This window comes from Muntiacus reevesi, chromosome 1 (genome assembly GCF_963930625.1).
Source record: "Muntiacus reevesi chromosome 1, mMunRee1.1, whole genome shotgun sequence".
Taxonomy (NCBI): Eukaryota; Metazoa; Chordata; class Mammalia; order Artiodactyla; family Cervidae; genus Muntiacus; species Muntiacus reevesi.
The window spans coordinates 234,762,790-234,790,306 of NC_089249.1; the positions used below are offsets into that span (position 1 = coordinate 234,762,790).

General features: G+C 41.3%; 1 protein-coding gene across 1 annotated transcript; it reads right to left on the reverse strand.

The window, feature by feature from the left end:
- Positions 1–666: 666 nt before the first annotated feature.
- GRXCR2 (glutaredoxin and cysteine rich domain containing 2) lies at positions 667–17,954 on the reverse strand. The gene is made up of 3 exons (XM_065935617.1): positions 17,619–17,954; positions 10,793–11,014; positions 667–849 (listed from the first exon to the last, which is right to left on the reverse strand). The coding sequence occupies exons 1-3, from the start codon at positions 17,952–17,954 to the stop codon at positions 667–669; spliced, it is 741 nt and encodes a 246-aa protein (XP_065791689.1).
- Between the last annotated feature and the right edge of the window lie 9,563 nt (positions 17,955–27,517).

Genomic DNA, 27,517 nt, shown 5'->3' on the forward strand with positions numbered 1-27,517 from the left:
GTTGCCTGCATGCATATTACCCTAGCACATCACAAAAGGAGAGACCCAGGACTTTGAAAAAAAAAGGCCTCCTCAGCTTCCCTGTCTTCAGCAAGAACCGGGTACATCCTATTTTGTTTTCAGTGACATGCTAGTGCATTCAGCATTGGGCATCCCTTTCCTCTTCTGCTAATTAAAAAACGCAATTTGACCAATTTGAAATGCATTATAAGCATTTCAGTTCCTAAGAAATTCAGGAATTCAGTTCCTAAGAAACCTGCCTTTTTTTTTTTTTAATTCCTTTCTCACTGCATAATTTTGCAAAATAACTCCCAACCAGAAAATGACTTCAAACTGCTGCCTGAACTGTACATTTATTTGTTCACTTGCGCAAGGAAAAAACTGAGCTAAGTCAAGTGAGATACATGTGCATGGTTCTACAAGGATCATTTTAGAACAGCTCCAAAACAGACTCTAATTCAAAAATGCCTCTGTCACTTAGACCCACGTGGAGAAATTACCAGCCTCACAAAATGTGATCGAGTAACTGATTTGTGTCAGCGGTGGAAGTGCTGCAGCCACTATGGCTTCCTTGCTGGGAGAGGGAGGAGGAGGTGGAGGAGGAGCAGTTTATCAGAAATCACTTCAGGGAGGATGCCATCAAAGTGGACCTACGAAACCCACAGGCTATTGACTGCAGATCTGGCAAGGCTGCAGGCCATTCTCATTGCAGGCAGGGCACCGCAGGGCCCGATAGGACTCCTTAAATCTGTTGGCCAGCATCGAGAACTTGCTGCCGTGGCACAGAGAGCAGGTGGCACTGCCCGACCCTCGGCAGTGGAAACAGTTGTCCTCGGGATGTTCCCCTTCCTGCAAGAGACAGGTCAGGGTTACATCACAGCAGCAGTTTCAATCCATTGTTCACACGCGAGTCAACACAGCCCTGGGAACCCACAAAGGCTGGGTCAGTTTTAAAGGAATATGCTTCCCATAAATGCCAGTGAGGGGAAACGGCCAGGGGCACAGAACAGCCACGGCACCTTATCAGAGATTAACCCAGAAGACTTTTCTAAGACTGCAGCCCCAGCCACCAGGCCGTGCATTCCCCAACTGGACCTTCATCTCTCTTGTCACTATCTGACATGTTATGTCTATGCCTGTAAGGGAAGGACTTCTTGTTCTCATTGCCAAACAGAGGACACCTGTAGAACTCCTAGAAGGTACCAAGCACTGTTCTGAACCCAGACTCTTGGCAATAACGGTGCAGCGTCCTAACCACTGGTCAGACAGGGAATTCCCTGGGCACTGTTCTGAGTTCTATCAACAACTCGTCTAATCCTCACAATACCCCCGTGAGATAGTGGAAGTAGTACCATCCCTATATTACAGATGGAAAAAAGAGACCCTGAGAAGCTCAGTCGTATGCCAGTGGGCACACAGCTTGAAGAGGAGGAAGCAGGCGTGGATCCTAGAGAGTCGGGCACTTGAGATCATGCTCTGTGGACTCCATATGTTACCCCTCATCGCAGTCACCCAATAGCAGGTGCTCAAGGTTTTTCTGCATGCCTGAGTGGATGAATGAGTGAATGCTGCAATCCTTCAGAGCTTAGACCTGAATTCCAGCAGTACTTTATCTTTATTCTCTTTGAGAACCATGACAAGGCTCCGTGATTAAAGAGCTTTGTTCTGAAGTCAGCAGCCTGGAGCTGAGGCCTGCCTTTGACATCAACTGTGCACCTTGGACAGTTCCCTTAACCACCCTAAATCTGTTTCTTTACCTGTGATCTGTGGCAAGAATACACAAAAGAACTATACAAAAAAGATCTTAATGACCTGGATAACCACAATGGTGTGATCACTCACCTAGAGCCAGACATCCTGGAGTGTAAAGTCTAGTGAGCCTTAGGACACATTACTCTGAACAAAGCTAGTGAAGGTGATGGAATTCCAGCTGAACTACTTCAAATCCTAAAAGATGATGCTGTTAAAGTGCTGCACTCTGCATGCCAGCAAATTTAGAAAACTCAGCAGTGGCCATAGGACTAGGAAAGGTCAGTTTTCATTCCAATCCCAAAAAAAGGCAGTCCCAAAGAATATTCAAACTACTGTACAATGGCACTCATTTCACACGCTAGCAAGGTAGTACTCAAAATCCTTCAAGTTAGGCTTCAACAGTATGTGAACTGAGAACTTTCAGATGTACAAGCTGGACTTAGAAAAGGCAGAGGAACCAGAGATCAAATTGCCAACATCTGTTGGATCATAGAAAAGCAAGTGAATTCCAGAAAACCATCTACTTCTGCTTCATTGACTACACTAAACCTTTGACTGTGTGAATCACAACAAATTGTGGAAAATTCTTAAAGAGATGGTATACATACAACCTTACCTGCCTCCTGAGAAATCTGTAGGCAGGTCAAGAAACAACAGTTAGAACCAGACATGGAACAATGAACTGGTTCAAAACTGGGAAAGGAGTAGGCCAAGGCTATATATTGTCACCCTGCTTGTTTAACTTATATGCAGAATACATCATGTAAAATGCTGGGCTGGATGAATCACAAGCTGGAATCGGGATTGCCAGGAGAAATATCAAAAACTTCAGACATGCAGAAGATACCACTCTAAAGGCAGAAAGTGAAGAGGAACCAAAGAGCCTCTTGATGAGGGTGAAAGTGAAGTCGCTCAGTTGTATTCGACTCTTTGCGACCCCGTGGACTGTAGCCCACCAGGCTCCTCCATCCATGGTGAAAGAGGAAGTGAAAAAGCTGGCTTGAAACTCAGCATTCAAAAAACTAAGATCATGGCACCTGGTCTCATCACTTCATGGCAAATAGATGGGGAAGCAATGGAAATAGTGACATATTTTATTTTCTTGGGCTCCAAAATCACTGCAGGTTGTGACTGCAGCCATGAAATTAAAAGACACTTACTCCTTGGAAGAAAAGCTATGACAAAAACCTAGGCAGCATATTAAAAAAGCAGAGACATCACTTTGCCAACAAAGGTCCATCTAGTCAAAACTATGGTTTTTCCAGTAGTCATGTGTGAATGTGAGAGCTGGATCATAAAGAAGGCTGAGTTTTTGAACTGTAGTGCTGGAAAAGACTCTTAAGAGTCCCTTGGACAGCAAGGAGATCAAACCAATAAATCCTAAAGGAAATCAATCCTGAATATTCATTGGAAAGACTGATGCTGAAGTTCCAATACTTTGACCACCTGATGCAAAAAGCCAACTCATTGGAAAAGACCCTGATGCTGGGAAAATTGAGGGCATGAGAAGAAGGGGATGACAGAGGATGAGATGGTTAGATAGCATCATTGACTCAATGAACATGAACTTGAGCAAACTCCAGGAGATAGTGAAGGACAGGGAAGCCTGGCAGGCTGCAGTCCACGGGGTCACAAAGAGTCAGACATGACTTAGCTAGAGAACAACAACAACCTTTGATTTCGACAGGTATTGCTTACTTCTCTGAGTAGCTGGAATATTAAATGAGTCTACATAAATTCTATAGTATATTATCTGGCATAGGATAGGTTCTCCATTTAAGTCAGTTGTTTCTAAAACTTGCCAGTAAATCTGTAGGCCTTGACTTCCCTCCTCCTAGGGTCACCAGACTGTGTCCCTTGACTACGGTCATGCTCTTCCCCTAAGACAACTCAAGGAAATTTGCAATTTTTGCTCTTGCATGCCATGACCATGCACAGACCATGAGCCTTCTAAGAAATAAAGGGCAATACCAGATCAATACTAGGTGGATTCAGCACCAATTCCTGTCTATTTCATTTTTTGAACATCTCTCAAATCCGTCCCGTTTCCCCTTTTCCATAAACACAATCCTAATCCAGACACCTATCAATTCTGGCATGAATTCAGCAGAGTCTCTGCCTCTGGTCTTGTGGGATATTCTCCCCATAGATGCCCATCTCATGAAGCTACTTACAGCTCTGATTGCCACATGGAAAGCACCCAAGAAACCTTGTCATGAACACCTGCCCACCAAGTCAACTTCCGGTTAAAACCCAGCCTTCTTAACTGATGTACATTTTCAGTTACTTCTTTCATCAGGCTTTCATTCTTAGGTATCTCTCTAGCTGGTCTGGAGGGACCTTTTCCCACTTTCAACCCAGCCAACTCCTGCCTGTTCTCAGATGTCAACTTAGCAGCCCTTCCTCCAGGAAGGCTTTCCCGCTCACACTTCCAGACCAGGAGTTCCACCCTCCTTTACTGCCCCCAGCTTGGTAGGTCTCACATCCCCCTGAAAGTTCCTGCTGACTAGATAGGAAGTGCCCCGGGCTAGTTCCTTTCTCCATCATTTCCTGAGGCAGCGCAATGCCTGGCATAATACAAAAAATAAATGAATAAACAAAACAACAATGTCTGGAGAGCCCTTACTGTTCTTAAGTTCCAGGAACTAACAAGAGAGCTGAAGTCCACTGGGTGGCTCAATCAGTTAGCACAGCTTTCTTTGGTAACCCTAGAATAAAAATCATCTCTGAAAAGTGAGGCCTAAGTTCTGAAAATAGCCCCAATGCACTGCAAAGTGCCTAAGAAGATATTGAGTTTTATTTTATTTATTCTAGATGTAGGGAATGGAAGTGATTATCCAGCTGAGAAAAGTCCCAAATGATATTCAAGCACCCTTTATAATACTTTATTGATTGTTGCCATATTCTGATATAGTAACAGTGGGGGAATTTGTTTTCTTCCCTTATAGTATGCAAAATAAACATTTGTTGTTGCTGTTCAGTCTCTAAGTCATGTCTGACACTTTGAGACCCCATGGACTGCACTATACCAGGCTCCTCTGTCTTTCACTATTTCCTGAAGTTTGCTCAAACTCAAGTCCATTGAGTTGGTGATACCATCCAACCATCTCACCCTCTGTTACTCCCTTCTCTTCATACCCTCAGCATTTCACAGCATCACGGTCCTTATATATATATCAGGGTCTTATAAATATATCTGCCAAAATTAAATTGCCATGCTCCATTCTTTTTCTGCCAAATCCATCATATTTTTGTTTTGCACTTGATTCCACTGAGTTTTTGTGGGGTTTTTTTGGTTGTACTGAGCAGCATGCAGAATCTTAGTTCCCTTAGTTCGACATGGGATCGAACCCATGTCCCCTGAACCTTAACCACTGGACTGCCAGGGAAGTCCTGTGATCTCAGCGAGATTTTAATGATATAAGTCAATGTTGTCAAAGAAAATACAGTAAAATCCTACCATAATGCTATACAGGCATTCCAAAAATTCATTTGGATAGAATGCCGGGTAAAAGATTAACTAAATGACTTGGTGAGCAAGTCATAAAGAACAAGAACAAATCTCAGTCAAATCGCATCTTATGTCACTGGTTATATGACGCATTGCTAGAGATTTCACTGGAGTTTCCACTCTTAGCCTAGTTACCACACTTTTTCCAACTGTTTCCTCTCCATATCCTTTTTAATTATTCAGTTAATTCAACAGGTATTTATTCAGCCTCTGCTCTATACTAGACATGCATGATAGCATCTACCATTCTTGATGTTTTAAAAAACTCTCCACAGAAAATATTTAGTAAAAGAACATGGAGCATAGCTGTGCAGCAGAGCTTAGGATCTAGAACCCACAAACCTGCCCACACCATCTCTCACTAGCTCCTTGACCAAGAAAAGGGCTTTCCTCAGAGACTCAGCCTTTAAGATGGGAATCAGAGCCAATCTGGGGGTTGTTGAGTAGAGTGATTAAGACCAGATGGACCTGAGTTTGACTACTGACTCTGGTGACCTCTGGCAAGTTACTTAATTTTTCTGAGCCCTTATTTCCCCAGCAGCAGAATGAGACTACAGATAATAACTACCAAATAGAGTCCTTACGAGAAGGAAACGGACCATTGCGTGGGCATGATGCCCGGCTAACATGAACCCTCAAAAAATGTCAGGACTTCCCTGGTGATGCAGTGGATAAGAATCTGCCTAACAGTGCAAGGGGACACAGGTTCAATTCCTGGTCTAGGAATATTCCACGTGCCACAGAGCAAGTGATCCCGTTTGCCCCAACTACCGAGCCTGAGCTTTAGAGCCCGTGAGCCATAACCACTGAGCCTGCACTCTAGAGCCTGAGAGCTGCAACTACTGAAGCCTGTGTGCCGAGAGCCTGTGCTCTGCAACAAGAGAAGCCACTGCAATGAGAAGTTTGAGCATCGCAGGGAAGAGTAGCCCCTGCTTGTCTCAGCTAAAGCCCACACAAAGCAATGAAGACACAGAACAGTCAAAAATAAATAAATAAATTTTAAAAATTATTTTAAAATTTTGTATTAAAATGGCAGCTATTATTATTATCATTTTGTTTCAAAGGTAAGATCACATGAAGCATAAAGAAGCCCATATGACTTATGGGTCAAACCCACTGATTACAAGGCAAGATTTTTCCTCTTCTACTTTTCCCTGTGGCTCAATTCAATTATTCTTCTCCTTTCCTTTTGTAGTTAATATAGAGGTTCAAGTTTAGCCTGGCTTTTAGCCTGGCCCCGCTCTCTCATCAAGGAAGACCCTACTGTCTCCCTGTTCCATATAATACAACAAAGAGTTTCTTGGTCAGAATGGGCTCCTTGATGTTCTCTGACCCTGTGTTTTAGAATAAAAGTTGTCTGGGCATTTACTGCATGAGAGATGGGACAAACAAATAACAATTTAAAACAGAGCTTAGAGGACAGGCAAGTGAAGTGCAACCTTTCATGGGAACTTTTTGCTACACATCTCTGTCCTAGTTTATGGCATTAAAGCCAAAAAATAATAATAATAATACATAGTTCTCTCCAGATTGAATTTAAAGGTAGTTGTCATGGCAGGCCTGTTGTTGCCTTTTCATTCAGCCCTGCAGTGTGACCTGCATTTCTGGTCCTCCTCTGAAAATACATGCTCTTACAAATTACAATATGGTGTGGAAAAAGAATAGAATTAATGAATTTCAAAGTGGGATGGTGATGCTTAGTATCACAAAGTTTAGCTGTCTGCCTTTCTACTAGGCTAGGTTCTGAATAGTACTATAGAGAAGACAAGAGAAGGAAGAATATTTTTTATCATTTGGCACTTGGTTCCAAATTCCAGAAATATTTACCTACTATTTACTGAGCACCTAATTAGATGCCAGGATCTATTTTTTTGGGGGGGGGGCATTGGAACTGCTATGTCACACCCGACATAAGCATTCTCCCTGCCCTCACAGAGACCAAATCCTAGTGAGTAAAAGCAAGCATTAACCAAACAATTGCACAAATAAATGTAAGATTACAGATGTGGGGGTGGGGAACACAGGGACTTGAGGAGTCCATCTTTGTGGATTTTTATCCTCACAGAAGCCAGGAGAAGTCTCTCTGAGGAAGTGATGCCTCCACCGAGATCTCAAGGGCTGTGGGCAAGGAGGTAGGGAGTCCGGAGAATATTCTAGGAACAAGGAAGTAGGCTCTGGTAGGAAAGAACAAAGAGCCTCTGAGGGGTAAGCAGATGGGCAGTGGGTCTGGGGCAGAGAGAATGAGTAGAGATCTGTTTAAGTCATGAGGCTGAAGAAGGCAAGTCCACACTGTTTTCTAGAACAAGTGAGGAGTTTCAGCTTTATCCCAAGTGATGAGTGGCCACTGAAAGTTTTGGGTGGGGGGAAAGGATGAGGAAGGGGGCCACATGATCAGATTTGCATTTCAAATATATCTTGTCAAGTATAAGGTCAGGTCTGAAAGAGACAGAAATGGTTGTAAGCAGAACTGGAATCTGGGCATGGCCTTCTTCTTCCTGTCCCCTAAACCCTCCCAGGGTGGGGACATCACTCAAGCGTGAGGAAGCCCCTGGCCCATTTTGTCATGCTAACCCATGGGAGGTTCAGCTTCAAGTTCCAAGAGATGGACACTAAAAAGGGAAAATTTATCTCCAATGTTTTATAAGCTTTTATGTTCTTTGCTTACATTGACCAAAATTGCTTTTCCCACTCTCAACTTCACACTGTGAACTCCTGAATGTCATCACCTTCCTGCTCGTCTGAGCATGTCTAAGCAATGGCTTCTAAGGAGTGCACACCTTTGAAAGGTGTCACCTTTGAACTATTTTTATCTTACCCTTTGAAAAGAATGTAAGAAGCTTTAATAATATTTTCAGAAGAAAATGTGACATCCACCTTTAACAAACAAGGTGACATCAGCACCTTCACTAGGTTGGGTTTAACTTAACAAAGGTAGCACCCAAGAGACCCCGTTGCATGCATAATGTAGTTCTCTCACTTTACATAAAGTGACAATGACAATCCTGCTCTTTCACTCACTTTCAGCATGTTACAACATGTTGTGGTTCATGAATATCTGGTCTAATGGACTTATATATGCTATTGCTTAGATTGAACTAAACTAATCTCCATGGCAGGGTACCTGAAGAACTGTGGATAGAGGTTCGTGATTTTTGTACAGGAGGCAGTGATCAAGACTATGCCCAAGAAAAAGAAATGCAAAAAGGCAGAATGGTTGTCTGAGGAGGCCTTACAAATAGCTGAGAAAAGAAGAGAAGCTAAAGGCAAAGGAGAAAAGGAAACACATACCCATTTGAACGCAGAGTTCCAAAGAATAGCAAGGAGACATAAGAAAACTTTTTTCAGTGATCTATGCAAAGAAATAGAAGAAAACAATAGAATGGAAAAGACTAGAGATCTCTTCAAGAAAATTAGAGATACCAAAGGAATATTTCATGCAAAGATGGGCATATTAAAGGACAGAAATGTATGGACCTAACAGAAGCAGAAAATATTAAGAAGTGACAAGAATACACAGAAGAACTGTACAAAAAAGATCTTCATGACCCAGATAATCACAATTGTGTGATCACTCACCTAGAGCCAGACATCCTGGAATGCAAAGTCAAGTGGGCTTAGGAAGCATCACTACGAACAAAGCTAGTGGAGGTGATGGAATTCCAGTTGAACTATTTCAAATCCTAAAAGATGATGCTGTGAAAGTGCTGCACTCAATATGCCAGCAAATTTGGAAAACTCAGTAGTGGCCAAAGGACTGGAAAAGGTTAGTTTTCATTCCAATCCCAAAGAAAGGCAATGCCAAAGAATGTTCAAACTACTGCAAAATTGCACTCATCTCATGCTACTAAAGTAATGCTCAAAATTCTCCATGCCAGGCTTCAATAGTACATGAACTGTGAACTTCCAGATGTTCAAGTTGGATTTAGAAAAGGCAAAGGAATCAGAAATCAAATTGCCAACATCCATTGGATCATCAAAAAAGCAAGAGACTTCCAGAAAAACATCTACTTCTGCTTTATTGACTACACCTAAGCCTTTGACTATGTGGATCACAATCAATTGTGGAAAAAATTCTTCCAGAGATGGGAATACCAGAGCACTTAACCTATCTCCTGAGAAATCTGTATGCAGGTCAAGAAGCAACAGTTATGAAATTCATGAAACAATGAACCAGTTCCAAATTGGGAAAAGAGTATGTCAAGGCTGTATATTACCACCCTGCTTATTTAACTTATATGCAGAGTACATCATGAAAAACACTGGGCTGGATGAAGCACAAGCTGGAATCAAGATTGCTGGGAGAAATATCCATCACCTCAGATATGCAAATGACACCACCCTTAAGGCAGAAAGCAAAGAGGAACTAAAGAGCCCTTTGATGAAAGTGAAAGAGGAGAGTGAAAAAGTTGGCTTAAAACTCAACATTCAAAAACTATGATCATGGCATTTGGTCCCATCACTTCATGGCAAATAGATGGGGAAACAATGAGAGACTTTATCTTCTTGGGCTCCAAAATCAGTGCAGATAGTGACTTCAGCCATGAAATTAAAAGATGCTTGCTCTTTGGAAGAAAAGCTATAACCAACCTAGACAGCATATTATAAAGCAGAAACATTACTTTGCCAACAAAGGTCTGCCTAGTCATAGCTATGGTTTTTCCAGTAGTCAGGTATGAATGTGAGAGTTGGACTATAAAGAAAGCTGAGCACTGAAGAATTGATGCTTTTGAACTGTGGTATTGGAGAAGACTCCTGAGAGTCCCTTGGACTGCAAGGAGACCAAACCAGTCAATCCTAAAGGAAATCAGTCCTGATTATTCATTGGAAGGACTGATGTTGAAGCTGAAACTCCAATACTTTGGCCACCTGATGCAAAGAACTGACTCCTTGGGAAAGACCCTGATACTGTGAAGGATTGAAGGCAGGAGGAGAAGGGGACGACAGAGGATGAGATGGTTGGATGGCATCTCTGACTCGATGGACGTGAGTCTGAGCAACCTCCGGGAGTTGGTGATGGACAGGGAAGCCTGGTGTGCTGCAGTCCATGGGGTCGCAAAGAGTCGGACAGAACTCAGCAACTGAACTGAACTGAATCTCCATGAAATCTAAAGACAAGTAGCTTTGTTAGATTTCTTCAGGGAAACTATGGGTTGAGTATTAACCAATAAAAGAAGCACAAGCAAACCCATAAGAAAAGGACAGAGGTAATTTTATCTTCCATGTCTAGAACAGGCTGCCCTAAGCCACACTGCAAAGTGAAAACAATATATACCTAATCAGATCTTTTAAAAAATCATTCAAAATAATTCAAATTGTATTTGCAGTATGGACTTGTAACTATTATTGCTAACAATAAAATATGATAACACACTAAAATAAAAGAAAGTTAAAATTCCTCAATATTATTAACATTTAGACATCTTAGGTATTCATATTCAACCATACATTAAAGAGTACACAATCAAAACAATTTGGAGACCAGGGCTATAGGGCCAGCCCTGCACAGAGCAGTGGACCGTGGAGACACACCTGTGGGTACTGGTTATGGGGGAAGGTGCCTTCCGTCTCTGGCAAAGGACCATGGTTCTGGTGTGCATAGATTTCTTCTTTGCTCATCAGAGACTCTTCCTCGGCCTCCTCTTCCTTTTGGAGCATTTTCCTCATGAAATCTCTCTTGTCCATTGGAGTACGAATGATTTTCAGGTTATTCGTGTAGATGATTATCTTTCCAAAATCTATAATAGGTGGGGACTAGAGACATGAAGAATGAGTTTGGTGATGCCCCAGTCACCAAATACAGGGCTGAAGAACCCCTTCAACATCCCAGGAAAGAGATACACCATTCATTCAGCACTTGGGGTCCCATCACAACCCCAAACTACAATTCATTCCCTAGATTCTCTGTTCCGTCTGAAAACCCTGATCGCCAGCTTCTTATTTCCTGTTGATGGTAACCAAAGTTGAACTAATCACATGACTACAGTGTAGGGCTCTGCAGGCCAAGGTCCTGAGCATCTATTCCTACTACATACCATGGGAGCTGGTGCAGGGCTGGGCAGAGTGAGAGATTTATGCATATATAGGAATGCTTTTAAAAAATAAATCTCTCAGATGCCAAATTATTAGTTATACTTCTTTAAAATTTACTGGTTTATGTAATTAATTAGGGATACATTTCAAGTTCTAATTTTTTTGGTTTATTATATAATACATCATTTGAAAATACCAAGGAAATATCCTTTTGTTTTTAATGAGGCATGAGTGGAAGTATTGCTAGCTGGCAGTATTTGATTGTGAGAAATCAATACATTGAATTTTTTAAATAAATAAATCTCTCTCCAAAATTTTATGCATAAGTAATAATGTGTGTGTTAGTCACTCAGTCATGTCTGACTCTTTGCAACCCCATGGATTGTAGCCCGCCAGGCTTCTCTGTCCATGAAATTCTCCAGGCAAGAATATTGGAGTGGCTTGCCATTCCCTACTCCAGCAGATCTTCCCAACAAGGGATTGAAACTGGGTCTCCCACACTGGGAACAGATTCTTAACTGTCTGAGCCACCTTGGAAGTCCTATAAGTAATAATAGTAGATACAATTTATTGAATCTACTATTATTATAGTGGATAGCATTTATTGAACATCAGGCATCATGCTAAGCATTTTACAAACATCACCTCACTTCCCTCCCAAACATCCCTATGATGCTGATGCAACGATTTCTGTACATTTAACGGAAGAAGAGACTGAGGCTCAGTGAGGTTAAGATCTTTCCAAAGTTGCAGAGTTATTCAGGGTTTGTGGCTGGAATTTAAACTCAAGTCTGTCTCACTCTAAGGTCCATATTCTTAGCACCTATACTATACTATACACAAACATCCTCTCAACCAAGTAAGATTATACACATATATGTTGTGTGTGTATTCATTATTCATATATGATAAACATTTTTATGTCAATAAAAATACAGTGTATACGTGCTCAGTCGTGTCCAATTCTCTGTGATCCCATGGACTGTAGCCCACCAGGCTCCTCTGTCCATGGGATTTCTCAGGCAAGAATACTGGAGTGGGTTGCCATTTCCCTCTCCACAGAATATTCCTGACCCAGGGATTGAACCTGCATCTCTTGCACCTCCTACTTTGGCAGGAGCATTCTTTATCAACTGCACCACCCGGGAAGCCTGCAGCATCATTATTAATAGCTTATGTTCCCTTGTGTAGATTTATCATGTGTTACTTCATCATTTACTGAGAAGCAACTTGGACAATTTTACAGGGCAGTAGAGGAGTCCGGGCAGGAAGTGTTTAGACATCAGTTAACTAAGGACACATACTTCTTCACAGATAGCCTAGAGGGGATACAACACTGTATCCCAATCCCACTGTCTGCCAATCGTGAGATACAGGAGAGCCATTTGGTCTCTCAGGACCTCAGTGTTCTCATGCAAATGGGCCGACAGCCAAATGGTGGGCACCACCACAAACAAAGTGTGACTAAACATACAAGTATTTCCTCACTAGCTGATAGTCAGGTGCTGTCCTGAGACTCCTGAGCACCTTCCTATTTCTCAAACTCCTTTCCTGAGGGAGCCTCTCACACCCCTAAGCCCAGTGGTGTAGACATTAATGCTCAGGACCCCAGGTATCAGGACCCCGCCCCAACACTCTCCTGACCTCTGTGCTGACCTCAATGTTCCTGTGGTTAAATGTTTTAACTCTCATCCCTGAGGCTAACTATATCAACATCTAAGGGTGAGGGCGCGATGAAAAATACATTAAGCAGAGTGTGCAAAAGCTGAAGATACTATGCAAAGATGAGTGTTTTTACTGCAGTTAGTATTAATCATGCTACATAGCTACGTTCCCCAGCATGAAATGTTTTGCCCTGCCTTTACAGAATTTTATAAACCAAATCTGTTTAGATGCCACAGTTAAGCAGTCTCCTATTTAGCCCTCATGAATTCAGTCACAACCTGCCTTGAGCAGGACTTCAATCTTCAGGTCCCCTTCCTTGAAACATCCACAGAGTTTTCAATAATTATTAATGAAGCCACAAGCTTCCTACCTGGCCCTGTATCCTCTCCCTCTTGTCAAGGGATCATATGGCAGCTTCCATTTCCTATTGTTTGATGCAGGCTGGGTTCCTGTTTCACACTCTGGACTATCAGTTTCTGAGCATCAGAAGATAAAGATGGTGGTACCTTTGGAAGATTCCATTTCTATTTCCAGTAATAGCCGAAGAGGTTCAGTTACTCGGAAGCTTTTTTCGTACAAAAGGCTGGTTTTCCAAAAGTCTTAACATATGAAAAAAAACAAACTTAACTCATCTGGCCCAACCTCCTGTCTCTCAGCTGGACAACATCCGAGACACCCAAGATAGTAAGTTTATTTTTAATATACTCCCAAGATGGAGGATCCCAAATCACCTTTAAGGTGTGCTTAAGTTTCAGTTACCCTGACAGCCAAGTTCTTTGCCTCTAAAGAAACTCTCTGGGTGTAACTAAAGTTCACATTATCCAGTTACACTCTAGTGCCTGTGAGGAACACACACTCTTACATTATAGAGGACCCGGATGGAGTCAGGACATTTTTGTTTTATTCCATAATCCTGGAATGGCAACTTATATAAGATTAAGTATTCATAAATACTCTGAAGTCAAAAAAAATGGGAATGGGCTTGCCATTCAGGGAGCATGCAACCTTCCACTGCTCTGTGTTTAAATGCAGACATGTCTTGTTGGGACTAGAAACTCAATGTGCTTTGGAGGTGGACAGATCTGAGTTCAAATTCTATTTGACAACTGTGTGAAGTCTGTAAGTTATTTAACCCCCAAGAACTTCTGTTTTTCCATTTGTTAAACTCTTCCTCCCAAAATTATTGTGAGAATGAAATTGCATAACAGTACAGAAAGTTACTGTTCAATAAGTGTTACTTTCCTTCCTCCTCCCCACGCTCCGCCCACACCCCCGCTTTTTTGGCTGCTCTAGGTCTTAATTGTGGTGTGCAAGATCTTTAGTTGCAGCATGCAGAATCTAGTTCCTTGACCAGAGATGGAATCCCAGCCCCCTGCATTGGGAGCAGGGAGTCTTATCCCCTGGTTCACAGGGAAGTCCCTCCTTTCATCTTTTTTAATGACCTTTATACTTAGGGTAAAATGTTCAGTGGTAAAGAATCGCCTGCCAACGCAGGAGTTGTAGAAAACGTAGGTTCGATCCCTGGGTCAGGAAGATCTCCTGGAGGAGGAAATGACAACCCACTTCAGTACTCTTGCCTGGGAAATCCCATGGACAGAGGAGCCTGGTGGGCTAGAGTCCATGGCATCACAGAGTTAGACATGACTAAGCATGCACATATACATATACTTCAGTCAGTTTCAAATGCTTAAAATATCTGTTTATAAGATTTTCTCTATCCATCACATTAAATTTTAAAAGCCTCAATATTTCCTTAATAAGAACCTGGTCATTATCACAGTGGTAGGTACCACGTACTGAACATAAAAATGTGTGCCAGGCACAGTGCTGAGTACTTCCATGTCTTTTATATTTTTAATCATCACAATAATCTTTGCAGGCATGTACTTTTAGTATCATAAGGTTAATGGCTTGCCCAAGCTCACAGAGTAAGTGGGCTGGACGGACATCAAGTCCAGGTTTAACTGACATCAGAGCCTTGCTTTTTTATGATTATTATTTTATTATGATAAAATACACATAACATAAAACACACCACTTTAACCTTTTGTAAGGTACAACCCAGGGGCATCAACACTTTTATATCGTTGTGCAGCCATTTCCACCACCCATGTCCAGAACTTTTTCTCATTTCCAAACTGAAACTCTGTATTCTTTAAACTCCACCTTCTGCCCTCCCTAGCCCATGGCAAGCACCATTCTACTTTCTGTCTCACAAATTTGACAGTGCTAGTACCTCATACAAGTGGAATCATACAATTATCTTTTATGACCAGTTTACTTCACTTAGCATAATGTCTTTAAGATCCATCCATGTTGTAGCATGTATTAAAATGTCCTTCCTTTTAAAGCTGAATAATATTCTATTATATGTATATACCACGTTTTGTTTGTTCATTCATCTATTGATTGATATTTGCTTCCACCTGTGGGCAATTGGGCTGCTATGAACACTGGTATATAAATATCTGTTCAAGTTCAGAGCCCTTCTTTTTAATTGCTGTGCTTAACTGCTACCCAATGTTGCTGCAAAGCCAATATTTACTAAGGGTTATTTCACAGTTGGATTCACTATTGAAAAATCATGACTTCCCAGCTCTAATTTCCTTATTTTCCCCAAGCACTGCATTGACAACCTATTTCAGTGGGTGGAGTTGCAAGAATCCAACCTGACCTCTCTCACACCCAGAGACTGGCTAGCAGCTGGATGTGGCATTTGTTCATGCCACAAAGAAACCAAGGATAACCAGAACAGGCAGAAATCAAACCCTGAAACTGGTCTAGAGAGTACTGTGTTTAAAACCACTGTACAGTGCTGCCAGTAAGACTCAGGCATCTGGTTTTATTAAGTCCATGCCTAACCATACCTTTACATAAATGCCAAGTGTGACACATGGCTGATGAAGGTCAAGCAGTCCAATACTATAAACCATGGACTTGTGCAAGGTTTGCATAAACTATGGCTTTATAAATTCTAAAGCTACAAATGAGACATGGTTAAAAAGAGGTACTGTAAGTACAAGACATAACCAAGTACCCAGGACATAAAAATCACTTGAAAATGGTTACTATTATAATTATTATCGTCACTATTATTAACCGTCTTATTCTCTTAAAAAGAACATTCCACAGGGCCAAGAACATAGGGAATTAGAAGACCTAAAACTTATTCTAACTCTGTACCTAATGACCCTGTAATATTGGTGAGTCCCTTACAACCTGAAACTCAATTGTCCTCATTTGTAAAATGGAAACGACTCTACATTTTTCACAACCTTTCTCCTCAAGGTTGTGGAGAAGACCCAATGAGGTAGAATGTGATTTTAATGCAGAAGTGTCTTTAACGCAGAAGTCACTCCACTAACAAAAGGAATTGTTCATTCCAGTTCCCTTGAATATCAATAAGAAACCTGGTATTATCTTTGATAAGTGTGGACATGCTCATAATTAAACTTATACTAGTGCCAACAAGGCCAGTACATTTGTCTGCTATCGCTATATAACCTGTTCCCTTAGGAAAAGAACAATATAAATGATTAGAGAGTAATGACCTGAATTTTACACTTTAAAGATGAAAACATATCCTGGTGTGCTATTCATTAATAACCTGGTACATTATATAATTGCACTTAAGCTTTTTTTTTTTCAAGGCATTCAGAGTCCTCCTGCAAGCAGAAAACATGCACACCTCCTATTAGTTTGTGGAAATCAGTGAATATGTTCCAGGCTCTTCTAGCTTCAAAGAAAATCATGTATGGGCTTTTGATGATCTTTGGTACTGGAGAAAATAACTGAAATTCACAGATAAAATACATGTTTCTATCTAACTATTAGCTCAAATGTCTTCCACATGTAACATTTCCTCTGGCTGACCTGCTTTTCGCCATTTCTTCCCAGGGTTCCACCTACCCAGGATTCCTGCTAACAAGCAATGGAAAGGCAAAAGAAATAAACAAACAAGCATTTTTTAAAAGCAGGCAGCAGGAGGCAGGTAAGAAACAAAGCAAGATATGGATAAACCATAAGTTAAATAATCGGCTGGAGTAAAGTGAGCACCTTCAAACACTTAACTCTTCCAGGAAAAAGAACAACCCATTGCAGCATAATTTTCTAAAACAGAGTCTGGCAACCTGAAAACTGCTGTATCTCTTTTTCATTTACTTAACAAGACATCCCAGCTGAACACCCAATTACAATTTGTTACCCTGGATGGAAGTTGAATACCAGCTACGCTTTTTGCACTTTCCAACAAGTAGTCAACAAGAATGCTATTTTTGTCCCAGAAATATTATTCTGATAGCGGCTTTGCATTTGGTGCACCTATAGCTGATTGGGCTTCCCTGGTGGCTCAGCAGTAAAGAATCTGCCTGCAATGCAAGAGATGTACAGAAGACACGCGTTCCATCCCTCTGTTGGGAAGATCCCCTGGAGGAGGGCATGGCAACCCACTCCAGTATTCTTGCCTGGAGAATTCCATGGACAGAGGAGCCTGGCGGGTTACAGCCCACGGAGTCGCAAAAGAGTCAGATATGACTAAGCGGCTAAACAACAACAAAAGCTCTGGTTGGTACCCAAGCACAAGCAAGATACAAACTGAAACATTTAGGTGTTTCTCTAACATTTGAGTCCTTAAAGCTTACACATCAGGTGCAATACCAACCTTATGGTCATTTGCCTTGTAATCATTGAAGAAAGCCTGGCTGCCTGCCAAAGTGTAGGCACTACCCTCTCGAAACACACTGATCCTCTGAGCAGTCAGCTTGGGAGAGCACGGTTGGGGCTTCGGGACTTCCCCAGATCCGTAAACACCATCCATTGGTTCAAGGGACTCTTGGAGGAAACTGTGAGGGTATTCCTCCTTTGGCGACTCTAATTCCTGCCCATCTTCAAAGACCTGCTTCAACACACGGCCGCTGTAAGAGGACGAGATTTTAAATCGGACTTTCCGGGGTTTGCCGTCACTCTTCTGGGCCAGCTTCTTCTCGGGGTCCTCCATCAAGCAGGAATTTCACCCTGTGGTTTCCAGGCTTCAGCGTAGCAGTGAAACTTGGGGCTCTGAGAAAAAGGCATTTTATTTTCACTCCTCCTGCATATAATTAATTCAAGTTGGTGCTGAGGTATGCTCGGTTTACAGCAATTGACACCCACACATTAAATATTGATGGGCCTCCATGCAAAGGCAGGTGATTGCAGGCTTATGGAGCAGATGGAGCATAAGACAAGACAAGGTGCCCTCTGAATCCCAAGCTCACCCATAACTTCACCCCAACCTCAGCTTTTCTTAACATGAGCATGAGTAGGTTTATATAGACTAACAATTAACCAGTTCAGTAGGGATCAGTTAGCAAGGGTATTGTTATTCTTACCAAGAACCAAGACGCTTTACCATCTGAGTCACCAGGGAAGTGATGATAACTATGACCTAGTTAGCATTTAAGAGGTGCCAGAGATTTCAAATGCATTATCTTACTGTGGCCTCACAATAAATCTGCAATGAAAGTGTCATTATTTGTGTTTTACAGAAGGGAAAGCCAGGCTCGGAGCAGCATCTTCATCTGTTTACTCTATTCCAGCAAGTAAGTGATGGATCGGGGATTCAAACTCAGTTCTTAAGTAATTCCAAAACCCATGATCAATCCACCAAGCTGAAAGTTTCCAAATCGTGTCTCATGGAGCCCTAGACAAGGAAGTCACAGGTCCCTCTGAGCTTTCCACTCTATATTAACCAATACACATTTACTTTCTATTTCATTTTTAAACTATTTATTTATTTAGCCTGCACCAGGTCTTAGCTGCAGCATACAGGATCTTTAATCTTCATTGTGGCACACAGGATCTTTAGCTGCAGTATGTGGTATCTAATTCCCTGATCAGGGATGGAACCTGGGTCCCCTGCAGTGGGAGTGCAGAATCTTAGTCACCAGGGAAGTCCCACTTTATATCTACTGCTTATTTACGATTTCGTTTGCAATCAGCATAGGCCCCTTTGCCTATTCCAGACAGCACTAGTAAATGGCCGACACTGAGAAAGTTGCTGGGATGAATATCAGACAAGCACATGACATGGGGCTTGAGAATGACAGTCCTACAATCTAGTTTGGGAAACAGACTTAACACATAGGAAATAACAGCCTCCTACTTAGGGAGCAAACTGTCCACTGCTGACTACCAGAACTATTCTGGGAAGACAGCAGCCCCTCAGGAGACAAGGATGCAAGAAGGCTTGTAAAGAAAGGGCCCTTGGATTAGGTCTAAAAAAACAAGTTGGATTTGAAGAGCTGACATGGTGGAGGTTAAGCCTTTCTCTGTCCTTGCTAATGACATCATCATTGACTTAGTTGCCCAAACATACTTCTCTTCTACCCTTGCAGCCATTCCCATGGATTTTGTCACCACTACCTTCTTCCATCCACCCCCACCCATCCAGCCCAAGGTCAAACCCTTGTCACTTCTGTTTTCAGAACTGTGGCAGCTTCTTGGTGACCTCACCACCACCCACAAGTCCAACCACACAGATGCCTGAGTGATACTTCCAAAATACAAATCTGAAAAGTCCTAACTCTTCATGCAGCAGACAAAGTTCCTCAAAACCAAACCCCGCCTTCCCCTCTAGACTGACCCTTGTCTCTCTTACAGGAGCCACCTGGAATTGGTGTAGCAGGCATACTGTCAGCTCAGTTATTTCTCAAAACCATGGATTTCTGTCTCCTATCCAGTACAAACTCTATTTCCTGATTAGAATGTCAAACTTTCATTTATCCTTCAAGTTACACCTCAAATGTCATAGCTCCTGGGAAGCCTTTCCATCTGCCCCGGGGAGGAGACCAGGACCTTTGGACCAACTGCCTTTAACAACTACTTGTTTTCTCTCTCCACTCCTGTGTTCCCCTCCACCAGACTGTGAGCAGAGTCACAAGCTGTGTTGACCATTACTCTGCTGCTGCTGCTAAGTCACTTCAGTCGTGTCTGACTCTGTGCGACCCCATAGACAGCAGCCCATCAGGCTCCCCCGTTCCTAGGATCCTCCAGGCAAGAACACTGGAGTGGGTTGCCATTTCCTTCTCCAATGCATGAAAGTGAAACGTGAAAGTTAAGTCACTCAGTCGTGTCCGACTCTTAGCAACCCCATGAACCGCAGCCTACCAGGCTCCTCCATCCATGGGATTTTCCAGGCAAGAGTACTGGAGTGGGGTGCCATTGCCTTCTCCTGACCATTCCTCTATCCCTACTTTTTATCAAAGTGCCTGGGCTTCCCTTGTGGCTCAGTTGGTAAACAATCTGCCTGCAGTGTGGGAGACCTGGGTTTGATCCCTGGGTTGGGAAGATCCCTTGGAGAAGAGAAAGGTTATCCACTCCAGTATTTTGGCCAGGAGAATTCCATGGACTGTAGAGTCCATGGGGTCTCCAAGAGTCAGACACGACTGAGCAACTTTCACTTTCCTGGTATTTAACAGAACTCAGTAATTAGCATGACTGAGAGAAATCAAATAAATAAAACTTTGGGAACAGGAGCTGAGCATATTTTGCAGAGGTAACACCAAAACCTTATCAGAAAAACATCTACATATCTACTAAGGTGGTGGTTTCCAGTTATAAGGTCTTTGTGTGATCAATGTAAGTAACAGATTAAACATGCACACATCAACACACATATACCAACATGCAGAGAGGGAGAAACAAGATTTTAAAATAAGAAAGAAGGCTTTCCTGGTGGTCCAGTGGTTAAGAATCTGCCTTGCAACACACAGGACACTGGTTCGATCCCTGATCCTAGAAGATCCCACATGCCAGGGAGCAGCTAACCCCTCGAGCCACAGCTGCTGAGCCCGAGGGCTGCAGTACTGAGGACCATGCTCCTGGAGCTCATGCTCCTGGAGCTCACGCTCCACAACAAGGAGAAGCCACTGCAACGAGAAGCCCACACACTACAACACAGAGCTGCCCCTGCTCGCCGCAGCTAGAGAAAGTGCACGCACAGCAACGAAGACCCGCCACAGCCAAAATAAACTCATCAATCAATCTCTGAAAAATAGGAAAGAAAGGAAGAAAGATATGCCTTCATACTGTCAAAAGGTACATGACTGTAGAGGCCTTGGACACAGAGCTGGCCTTGATGTGCCATGAACAGGCGACAGGATCCTAGAGCATGGATCCCTCCGTCCTCAGGACAGGCCGGTGTGGCCCCGGCTTCCAGTCGTCACCATGGATTACATCAGCCTCATTTATTTCCTCCAGTGTAAAGAATAAGTATCATTAATTTCCAAGGGTGCCATGCCATGAAAAAGACTGGGAAGACGTAACTAGGAGAACATTTTCCCCTATTCCTGCCAGGAAACAAGTTATTAGTAAATGTCTGACAGCCTATCTTTATCCAGAAGGAGCAGAGAGTGGATTTCCATGACTACCTATTAAACAGGCATTTTCCACTGCCTGTGGGATAAATGCCATTAAAAAGTTAGCCTTTCAAAAGGGTAGACTTCAACCAGAGTGTATATGTTGACGCATTTCGCACAATTGTACTTGTGCCACGTTGAAAATGTGTTAAGCTTAAATTAAGGTAGAATTATGAACACAATGGAATTGGATAAGATCCTGACTATGAAAAATGAATCCTTTAGTTACGTGAAAAAATCAAAAGCTGGCAAAGAGTGTTCCAAGTAACATTTGTTTTGTACATTTTTATGCCCATTCCCATGTTCACAAACAGACTTTTAGAGAGCTAGACCAAAATCACAGAAGTTTGGAAACAATCATGCTTATTTGATAATTTTTAGATGTTCGTGGCTTTTTTAGGACAGTCACAACTTACCTCACTTGATAAAGTGAAAGCAATTTTGGCAGTATTATCCAAAGTCTTAAAAAGGTTCACATCCTTGAACCTTACTAGAGGAGAAAATAACCGCATGAATCAGAAGAAATAATGTCAAAACATTAACATGAGTTGCCCCCAGGTGGAAGACTCTGAAAGACTATTTTTTCCTTCCCAGTTTCATTATATTTTACTTGATTATGATAAACTTATCTTACCTTGATAATCAGGGGGAAAATAAATGAAAAAAATTCATTACTTTCAACCCAATAATTTATTTTAAGGAGATGATTTTTCTTTTTAATTTTAGGAGTTTATTTGAGCAAAACTGATTTGAATCAGGCAGCATCAATCCAGGAGTGCCCCACCAACATGAGTTTGTGAAGACAATTTTTTTTTTAGAAGATTTTTTTTTTTTTTTAATGTGGACTGTTTTTAAAGGCTTTATTGAATTTGTTACAGTGTTACTTCTGTTTTACCTTTTGGTTTTTCTGGCCATGAGGCATATGGGATCTTAACTCCCAGGGATAAACCCCACACCTCCTGTACCAGAATGTGAAGTCTTATTAACCACTGAACTACCAGGAAAGTCCCAAGGGCAGAGGCGTTTAGAAGCAAAGTAATGCAGTCACTGTTCGGCTAATAGCTCAAAGCCTAGTTGTTTGTGATTGCTCAGCCTTAGGAGTTTTTGATTTTGTGACCATGAGACATTTACAGGCTTAGACTCTGACTTGCTGACATAGGCCCCCATGGCACTAAAGCCACACCCATTTAACAGCATCCTTGTATAATTAATTTAACAATGCCCCTCTTTTTGCCATCCTCTCATACATGAGAGACTAACCAGTTGCCATTAGTGTCTCTATCAGCCACCATCAAAGTTAAATCATTCTTGTCTCATTGTGAAACTCACAGATTATGATGTCAGATCCACAGAAGAACTGTTTTTGTTGTTCATCTGGTTTCTGTTTCTCCAAGTGCAGGAAAAAAAATCTGATGTACTGCTGATGGCTACAAACAGTGTTTAGGAACTTTGATAGAAGCTCAGCTGGTAAAGAATCCCCCTGCATTTCAGGAGACCCCAGTTCAATTCCTGGGTCAGGAAGATCCCCTGGAGAAGGGATAAGCTACCCACTTCAGTATTCTTGGCTTTCCTGGTGGCTCAGATAGTAAAGAATCCACCTGCAATGTGGGAGACCTGGGTTTGATCCCTGAGTTGGGAAGATCCCCTGGAGGAGGGCATGGCAACCCACTCCAGTATCCTTGCCTGGAGAATCCCCATGGACAGAGAAGCCTGGTGGGCTACAATCCATAGGACTGCAAAGAGTTGGACATGACTAGTGACTAAGTGCAGCACAGCACAGCAGGCAGACCACCTGGAGGGCAGGACCACTAGGAGGGTAATCCCAGGAGACTTAAGTATACTCCTTCGTGACCCCATGCACCACACTGGAGGGCAGGCCACTAGGTGGATAATCCCAGGAGACTTAAGTATACTCCTTAGCCAGTGACCCTATGCACCACACCTCGAGGGTAGGACCACTAGGAGGATAATCTCAGGAGACTTAAGTATACTCCTTAGCCAGTGACCCCATGCACCACACCTGGAGGGTAGGACCACTAGGAGGATAATCCCAGGAGACTTAAGTATACTCCTTAGCCAGTGACCCCATGCACCACACCTGGAGGGCAGGACCACTAGGAGGATAATCCCAGGAGACTTAAGCATACTCCTTAGCCAGTGACCCCATGCACCACACCAGTCGGTATCTAATAAATCAAAGACTGTACCTGAAAAGGCATCAACCTGCTTTAGCCAAGTAGCTTATTTGTTAATTCCTTGTATTTACTACAACACCAAATGTGTTGGTCTAGGTACAGCAGGAGATATTTGCTATTACATAGACTCCTTGTTCAGCCAACAAGTAATCTAAAGCAGTTCTATTACCTAAGACCACCTTCACAAGAAAGTCCAAGGATTTCTGTCATGTAGCTGTTGCCTTATCAATAGATTTTGTGATAGTTGCTAGAGTTAAGGAACATTGTTTTCCTGTGCATTAACAGAGAGGGAAAGCAAGTAATTTAAAAAAAGGAATAAAGCTTTCACACTGGAGATTAAGATCTCGAACTGTGATCTTGAGAGAGCTGGTCACCTCGAGATGTCATCAGCTTCTGGAAAGGAACCTCTCTAGACAATTTTAATTTTAGATCTCCAGCTGGTGCGCCATTCTAGGAGTCTAGAGAAGCCCTTTTCAATTAGAGGGTGTGTATCCAAGGTTCAAGTCCCTGAACTTTGACTGCCATCTGGGTAGTGAGGAGGACCTGGGATGGTCCCTTTCAAAGAGTTTCAAAGGCAGTCTTTGTTCTTAATGATTCCAAATCAGAAATGTAGGAGAAAACTGGAAATGTTAGTTTGAAGAGTTGTAGACGATATTTGAGGAAACTAGAACTCAGGATGCAGTTGATTTACAGGTATATAACAAAACCTCAAAGACAGTGAACAGCACTAGAATCTGATATCCACAAGGCTGTGTTATCATTTTCTATGAAGCATAATTATTTCCTCTACAATCACCCTCATTTCTCTCAAAGATAATCACTGTAAGACAAATTTTTCTGCAAGTGCTTAGTCTCATTAAATTTGGCCTGATTATTTAGATGAATGCAGTAAGAATAGTGATTGACCACATAGATTCTCTTTAAATCTGCTTTGCTGATAATTTTTCATAAGAAATCTTAGATTGGACTTTTAAATGCCTCTCTGGGCTAAGAAATCAAACCAAAAACTCAACATTAGACTTCACCTGGTATATTTACAGAGGTGACTGAATTCCTCTCTTTTTTAAAGTATCCTAAGGTTCTGGACCTTTCTGGAAGTAGCCTTCCTTATTCACCTGGTAGGGCTTCCAGGAAGCCTTAAGCAAGGTACAAAGTTAGTTTTTCCAAGGAGTTTTTATTGGCTCCGTAGAGTCAACCTGAGTTCCTTAAAAGTATCTGGTCAAATCCTAGGCATAAGATTTTAGGCATATTCTCATATATACCCAAAAGCATAGAACTTAAGAAGACTTGTCATCACTTACTACTTGATAATGCATCCCACACAATTTAGCATACCAAATAAACATAATTAATTTAACAACTCTCTTTCACAAGGTGAGAGACAAATTCTTTGAGATTTTCCAGGCTTCCTCTGGGAAATTTCAAAGGTATTTTAAAGTCAAAAAGACTGCATTCATAATTTTATTTGGGGAAGTTGTCAAAATGTTTGAACATTTGACTAAATAGGATCTCAGATCATTATGAAGTAATACCTAATTATCAATTTAAGTTGACAATAGAAGATTTTAAAGGCAAACAGAATATTACATAGCTGTGAACAAAACTTAGATCTTTCAATATTGAGAAGACTAGGTTTTCTTATGTAATCAAAGTGCTGATAAAGACAAAGTAAAGCACAATAAATTAGTTTGGAAGAGACCAAATCTCCGCTTTCCAGGTAGATTACCCAAAAAGTTCAACAACAAACTTTCACAGTCCAAAGCAGACCAATATTCCAAGACAAATTTGCCCTTTTACAGAGAGAAAGCCAAATTCTACTTCTGTACCAGTGTACTTCTGATATTAAAACCCATTCTTTAAAAATTTAAATAAATCCATTCTCATTTTAGTCAGCTTGACCATACATAAAATTCCTTTTTCACAAAACTTTTACAACTTTTTTTTACATCTATTCAGGTTTTATCCTGTTTTTTTCTCTTCCTCAATCTCAAAACAAAGTTATTTTACTTTCTTCATGTACTTTTCACACAATTGTTTCCTTTAACTCTTATTTTTTTAAGCAGTTTTAATTACAAATATTGATTAGAAACTTAACTCTTAGAATTCTTTATTCTTAATGAAAATAAAGATGTAAGCAACTGTGGACTATCAGAGTAGCATTCTGTGGATTGTCATATTCAAAAATAAATTTCACAATTTCTAGAGGTATAGTCTTCCTCACGGTAAAATGTTCAATGTGTTACAAAACATGTTTACTAATAGATCTGAGTATTTTTAGCTCCTCTGTAAAAGGAAGTCAAAAGTAGATAAATCTTTTATTTATTTAAAAATAAAATAAATTTATTAATTTATGTTTCACTATTTTATCTCATTCAGAAATGATTTGGATATTCAATGAATAGCCATCATTGAACTGATCTCAGTATAACTTTAAGGCTTCAAGTTAAGAAAAATATTTTGGAAATTATGTTTAAGTAAACATATCTTAAAGCATTATTATTATTGAAAAGTTTGTTCATTAGCTTTAACCTTACATGCATCTATTTAATTTACTTGGGTTTTTGTTTGTTTTATTTTGCTTTGCTTTTTTTGCTGGACCACGCAGCTTGTAGGATCTTAGTTTCCCAACGAAGGATCAAATCTGTGCCTCCTGAAATGAAAGAGGAACCCTAACCACAGAACCACCAGGGAATTCCCAAATTTGTTATTGTTGTGTTCAGTCAATAAGTTGTGCCCGACTACTGGCAAACTCATGGACTGCAGCACACCAGGCTCCTCTGTTTTCCATTATCTCCTGGAGTTTGCTCAAATTCATGTCCATTGAGTCAGTGGTGTTATTTAATCATCTCATCCTCTGCTGCCCCCTTCTCCTTTTGCCTTCAATCTTTCCCAGCATCAGCGTCTTTTCCAATGAGCCGGCTCTTTGTGTCAGGTGACCAAAGTATTGGCACTTCAGCTTCAGCAACAGTCTTTCCAATGAACATTCAAGGTTGATTTCTTTTAGGATTGACTGATTTGATCTCCTTGCTGTCCAAGGGACTCTCAAGAGTCTTCGCCAGTACTACAGCTCGAAGACATCAATTCTTCTGTGCTCGGCCTTCTTTATGGTCCAACTTTCACATCCATACATGACTACTGGAAAAACCATAGCTTTGACTAACCATGCCTTCTCAAATTTATTTGTTCCTAATTATGTTTAGTTGACTCATAAAAATATCATGAGACATTAAATAGCTAACCATCATGTTAAGTTATCCTTCTTGCTGACAAATTCTGTAACAAAGATAACATGGGCTTATTTGATTTTTAGTAAGTCCAGGTAGAATGAAATTGTTATATTTAATGCTGTAGCTCTAAAGATATGCTTTTTAAAATTAAACCAACAAGCTTAAACTAGCTTTTATTTGTCAAAGATTATCCTAGATTACATGGACTTGAAAGACTTTTTGGTTAGCTTATATATTTCTGAGAGTATATTTGATTAATATAAATGTTTGTCTTTAAGCCAGTTAAATAGAGCTCTTTACAAATTAATTTTGGCAATACTGTTAGGAGGTAGAAAAATACTGCATATCTCTAACATTCATACATAGACATACAGGAACATCAGACAAATAAAGACATTTTATAGCTTTAATTTTAAAGTTTTATCCATGAGGACTTCCCTTTGGTCCAGTGGTTAAGAGTCTACCTGCCAATGAAGGGGACATGGGTTCGATCCCTGGTCCAGGAAGATCCCACACGTGCAGGGCAACTAGACCCATGTGCCACAACTACTGAGCCCACATATGCAGAGCACCGAGAGCCCGTGCTCCACCAGGGAAGCCCCTGCAATGACGAGTCCAAGCACCATCAAGGAAGAGTCACCCTCTCGCTGCAACTAGAGAAAGTCCAAGCGCAGCAAGAAAGACCCAGCACAAACATAAATAAATCATTTTTTTAATTTAGCCATCAGATAAGTATAATAATAT

Excerpts from the sequence above, each read along its gene's own strand:
- GRXCR2 (XM_065935617.1), bottom strand. The coding sequence starts at position 17,954 with ATGGAGGACCCCGAGAAGAAGCTGGCCCAGAAGAGTGACGGCAAACCC. Across the intron at positions 11,015-17,618 it reads ACAAGGCAAATGACCATAAG|TCCCCACCTATTATAGATTT; the intron begins GTTGGTATTGCA and ends TCATGTCTCTAG. Across the intron at positions 850-10,792 it reads CCCATAACCAGTACCCACAG|GAAGGGGAACATCCCGAGGA; the intron begins GTGTGTCTCCAC and ends TGTCTCTTGCAG.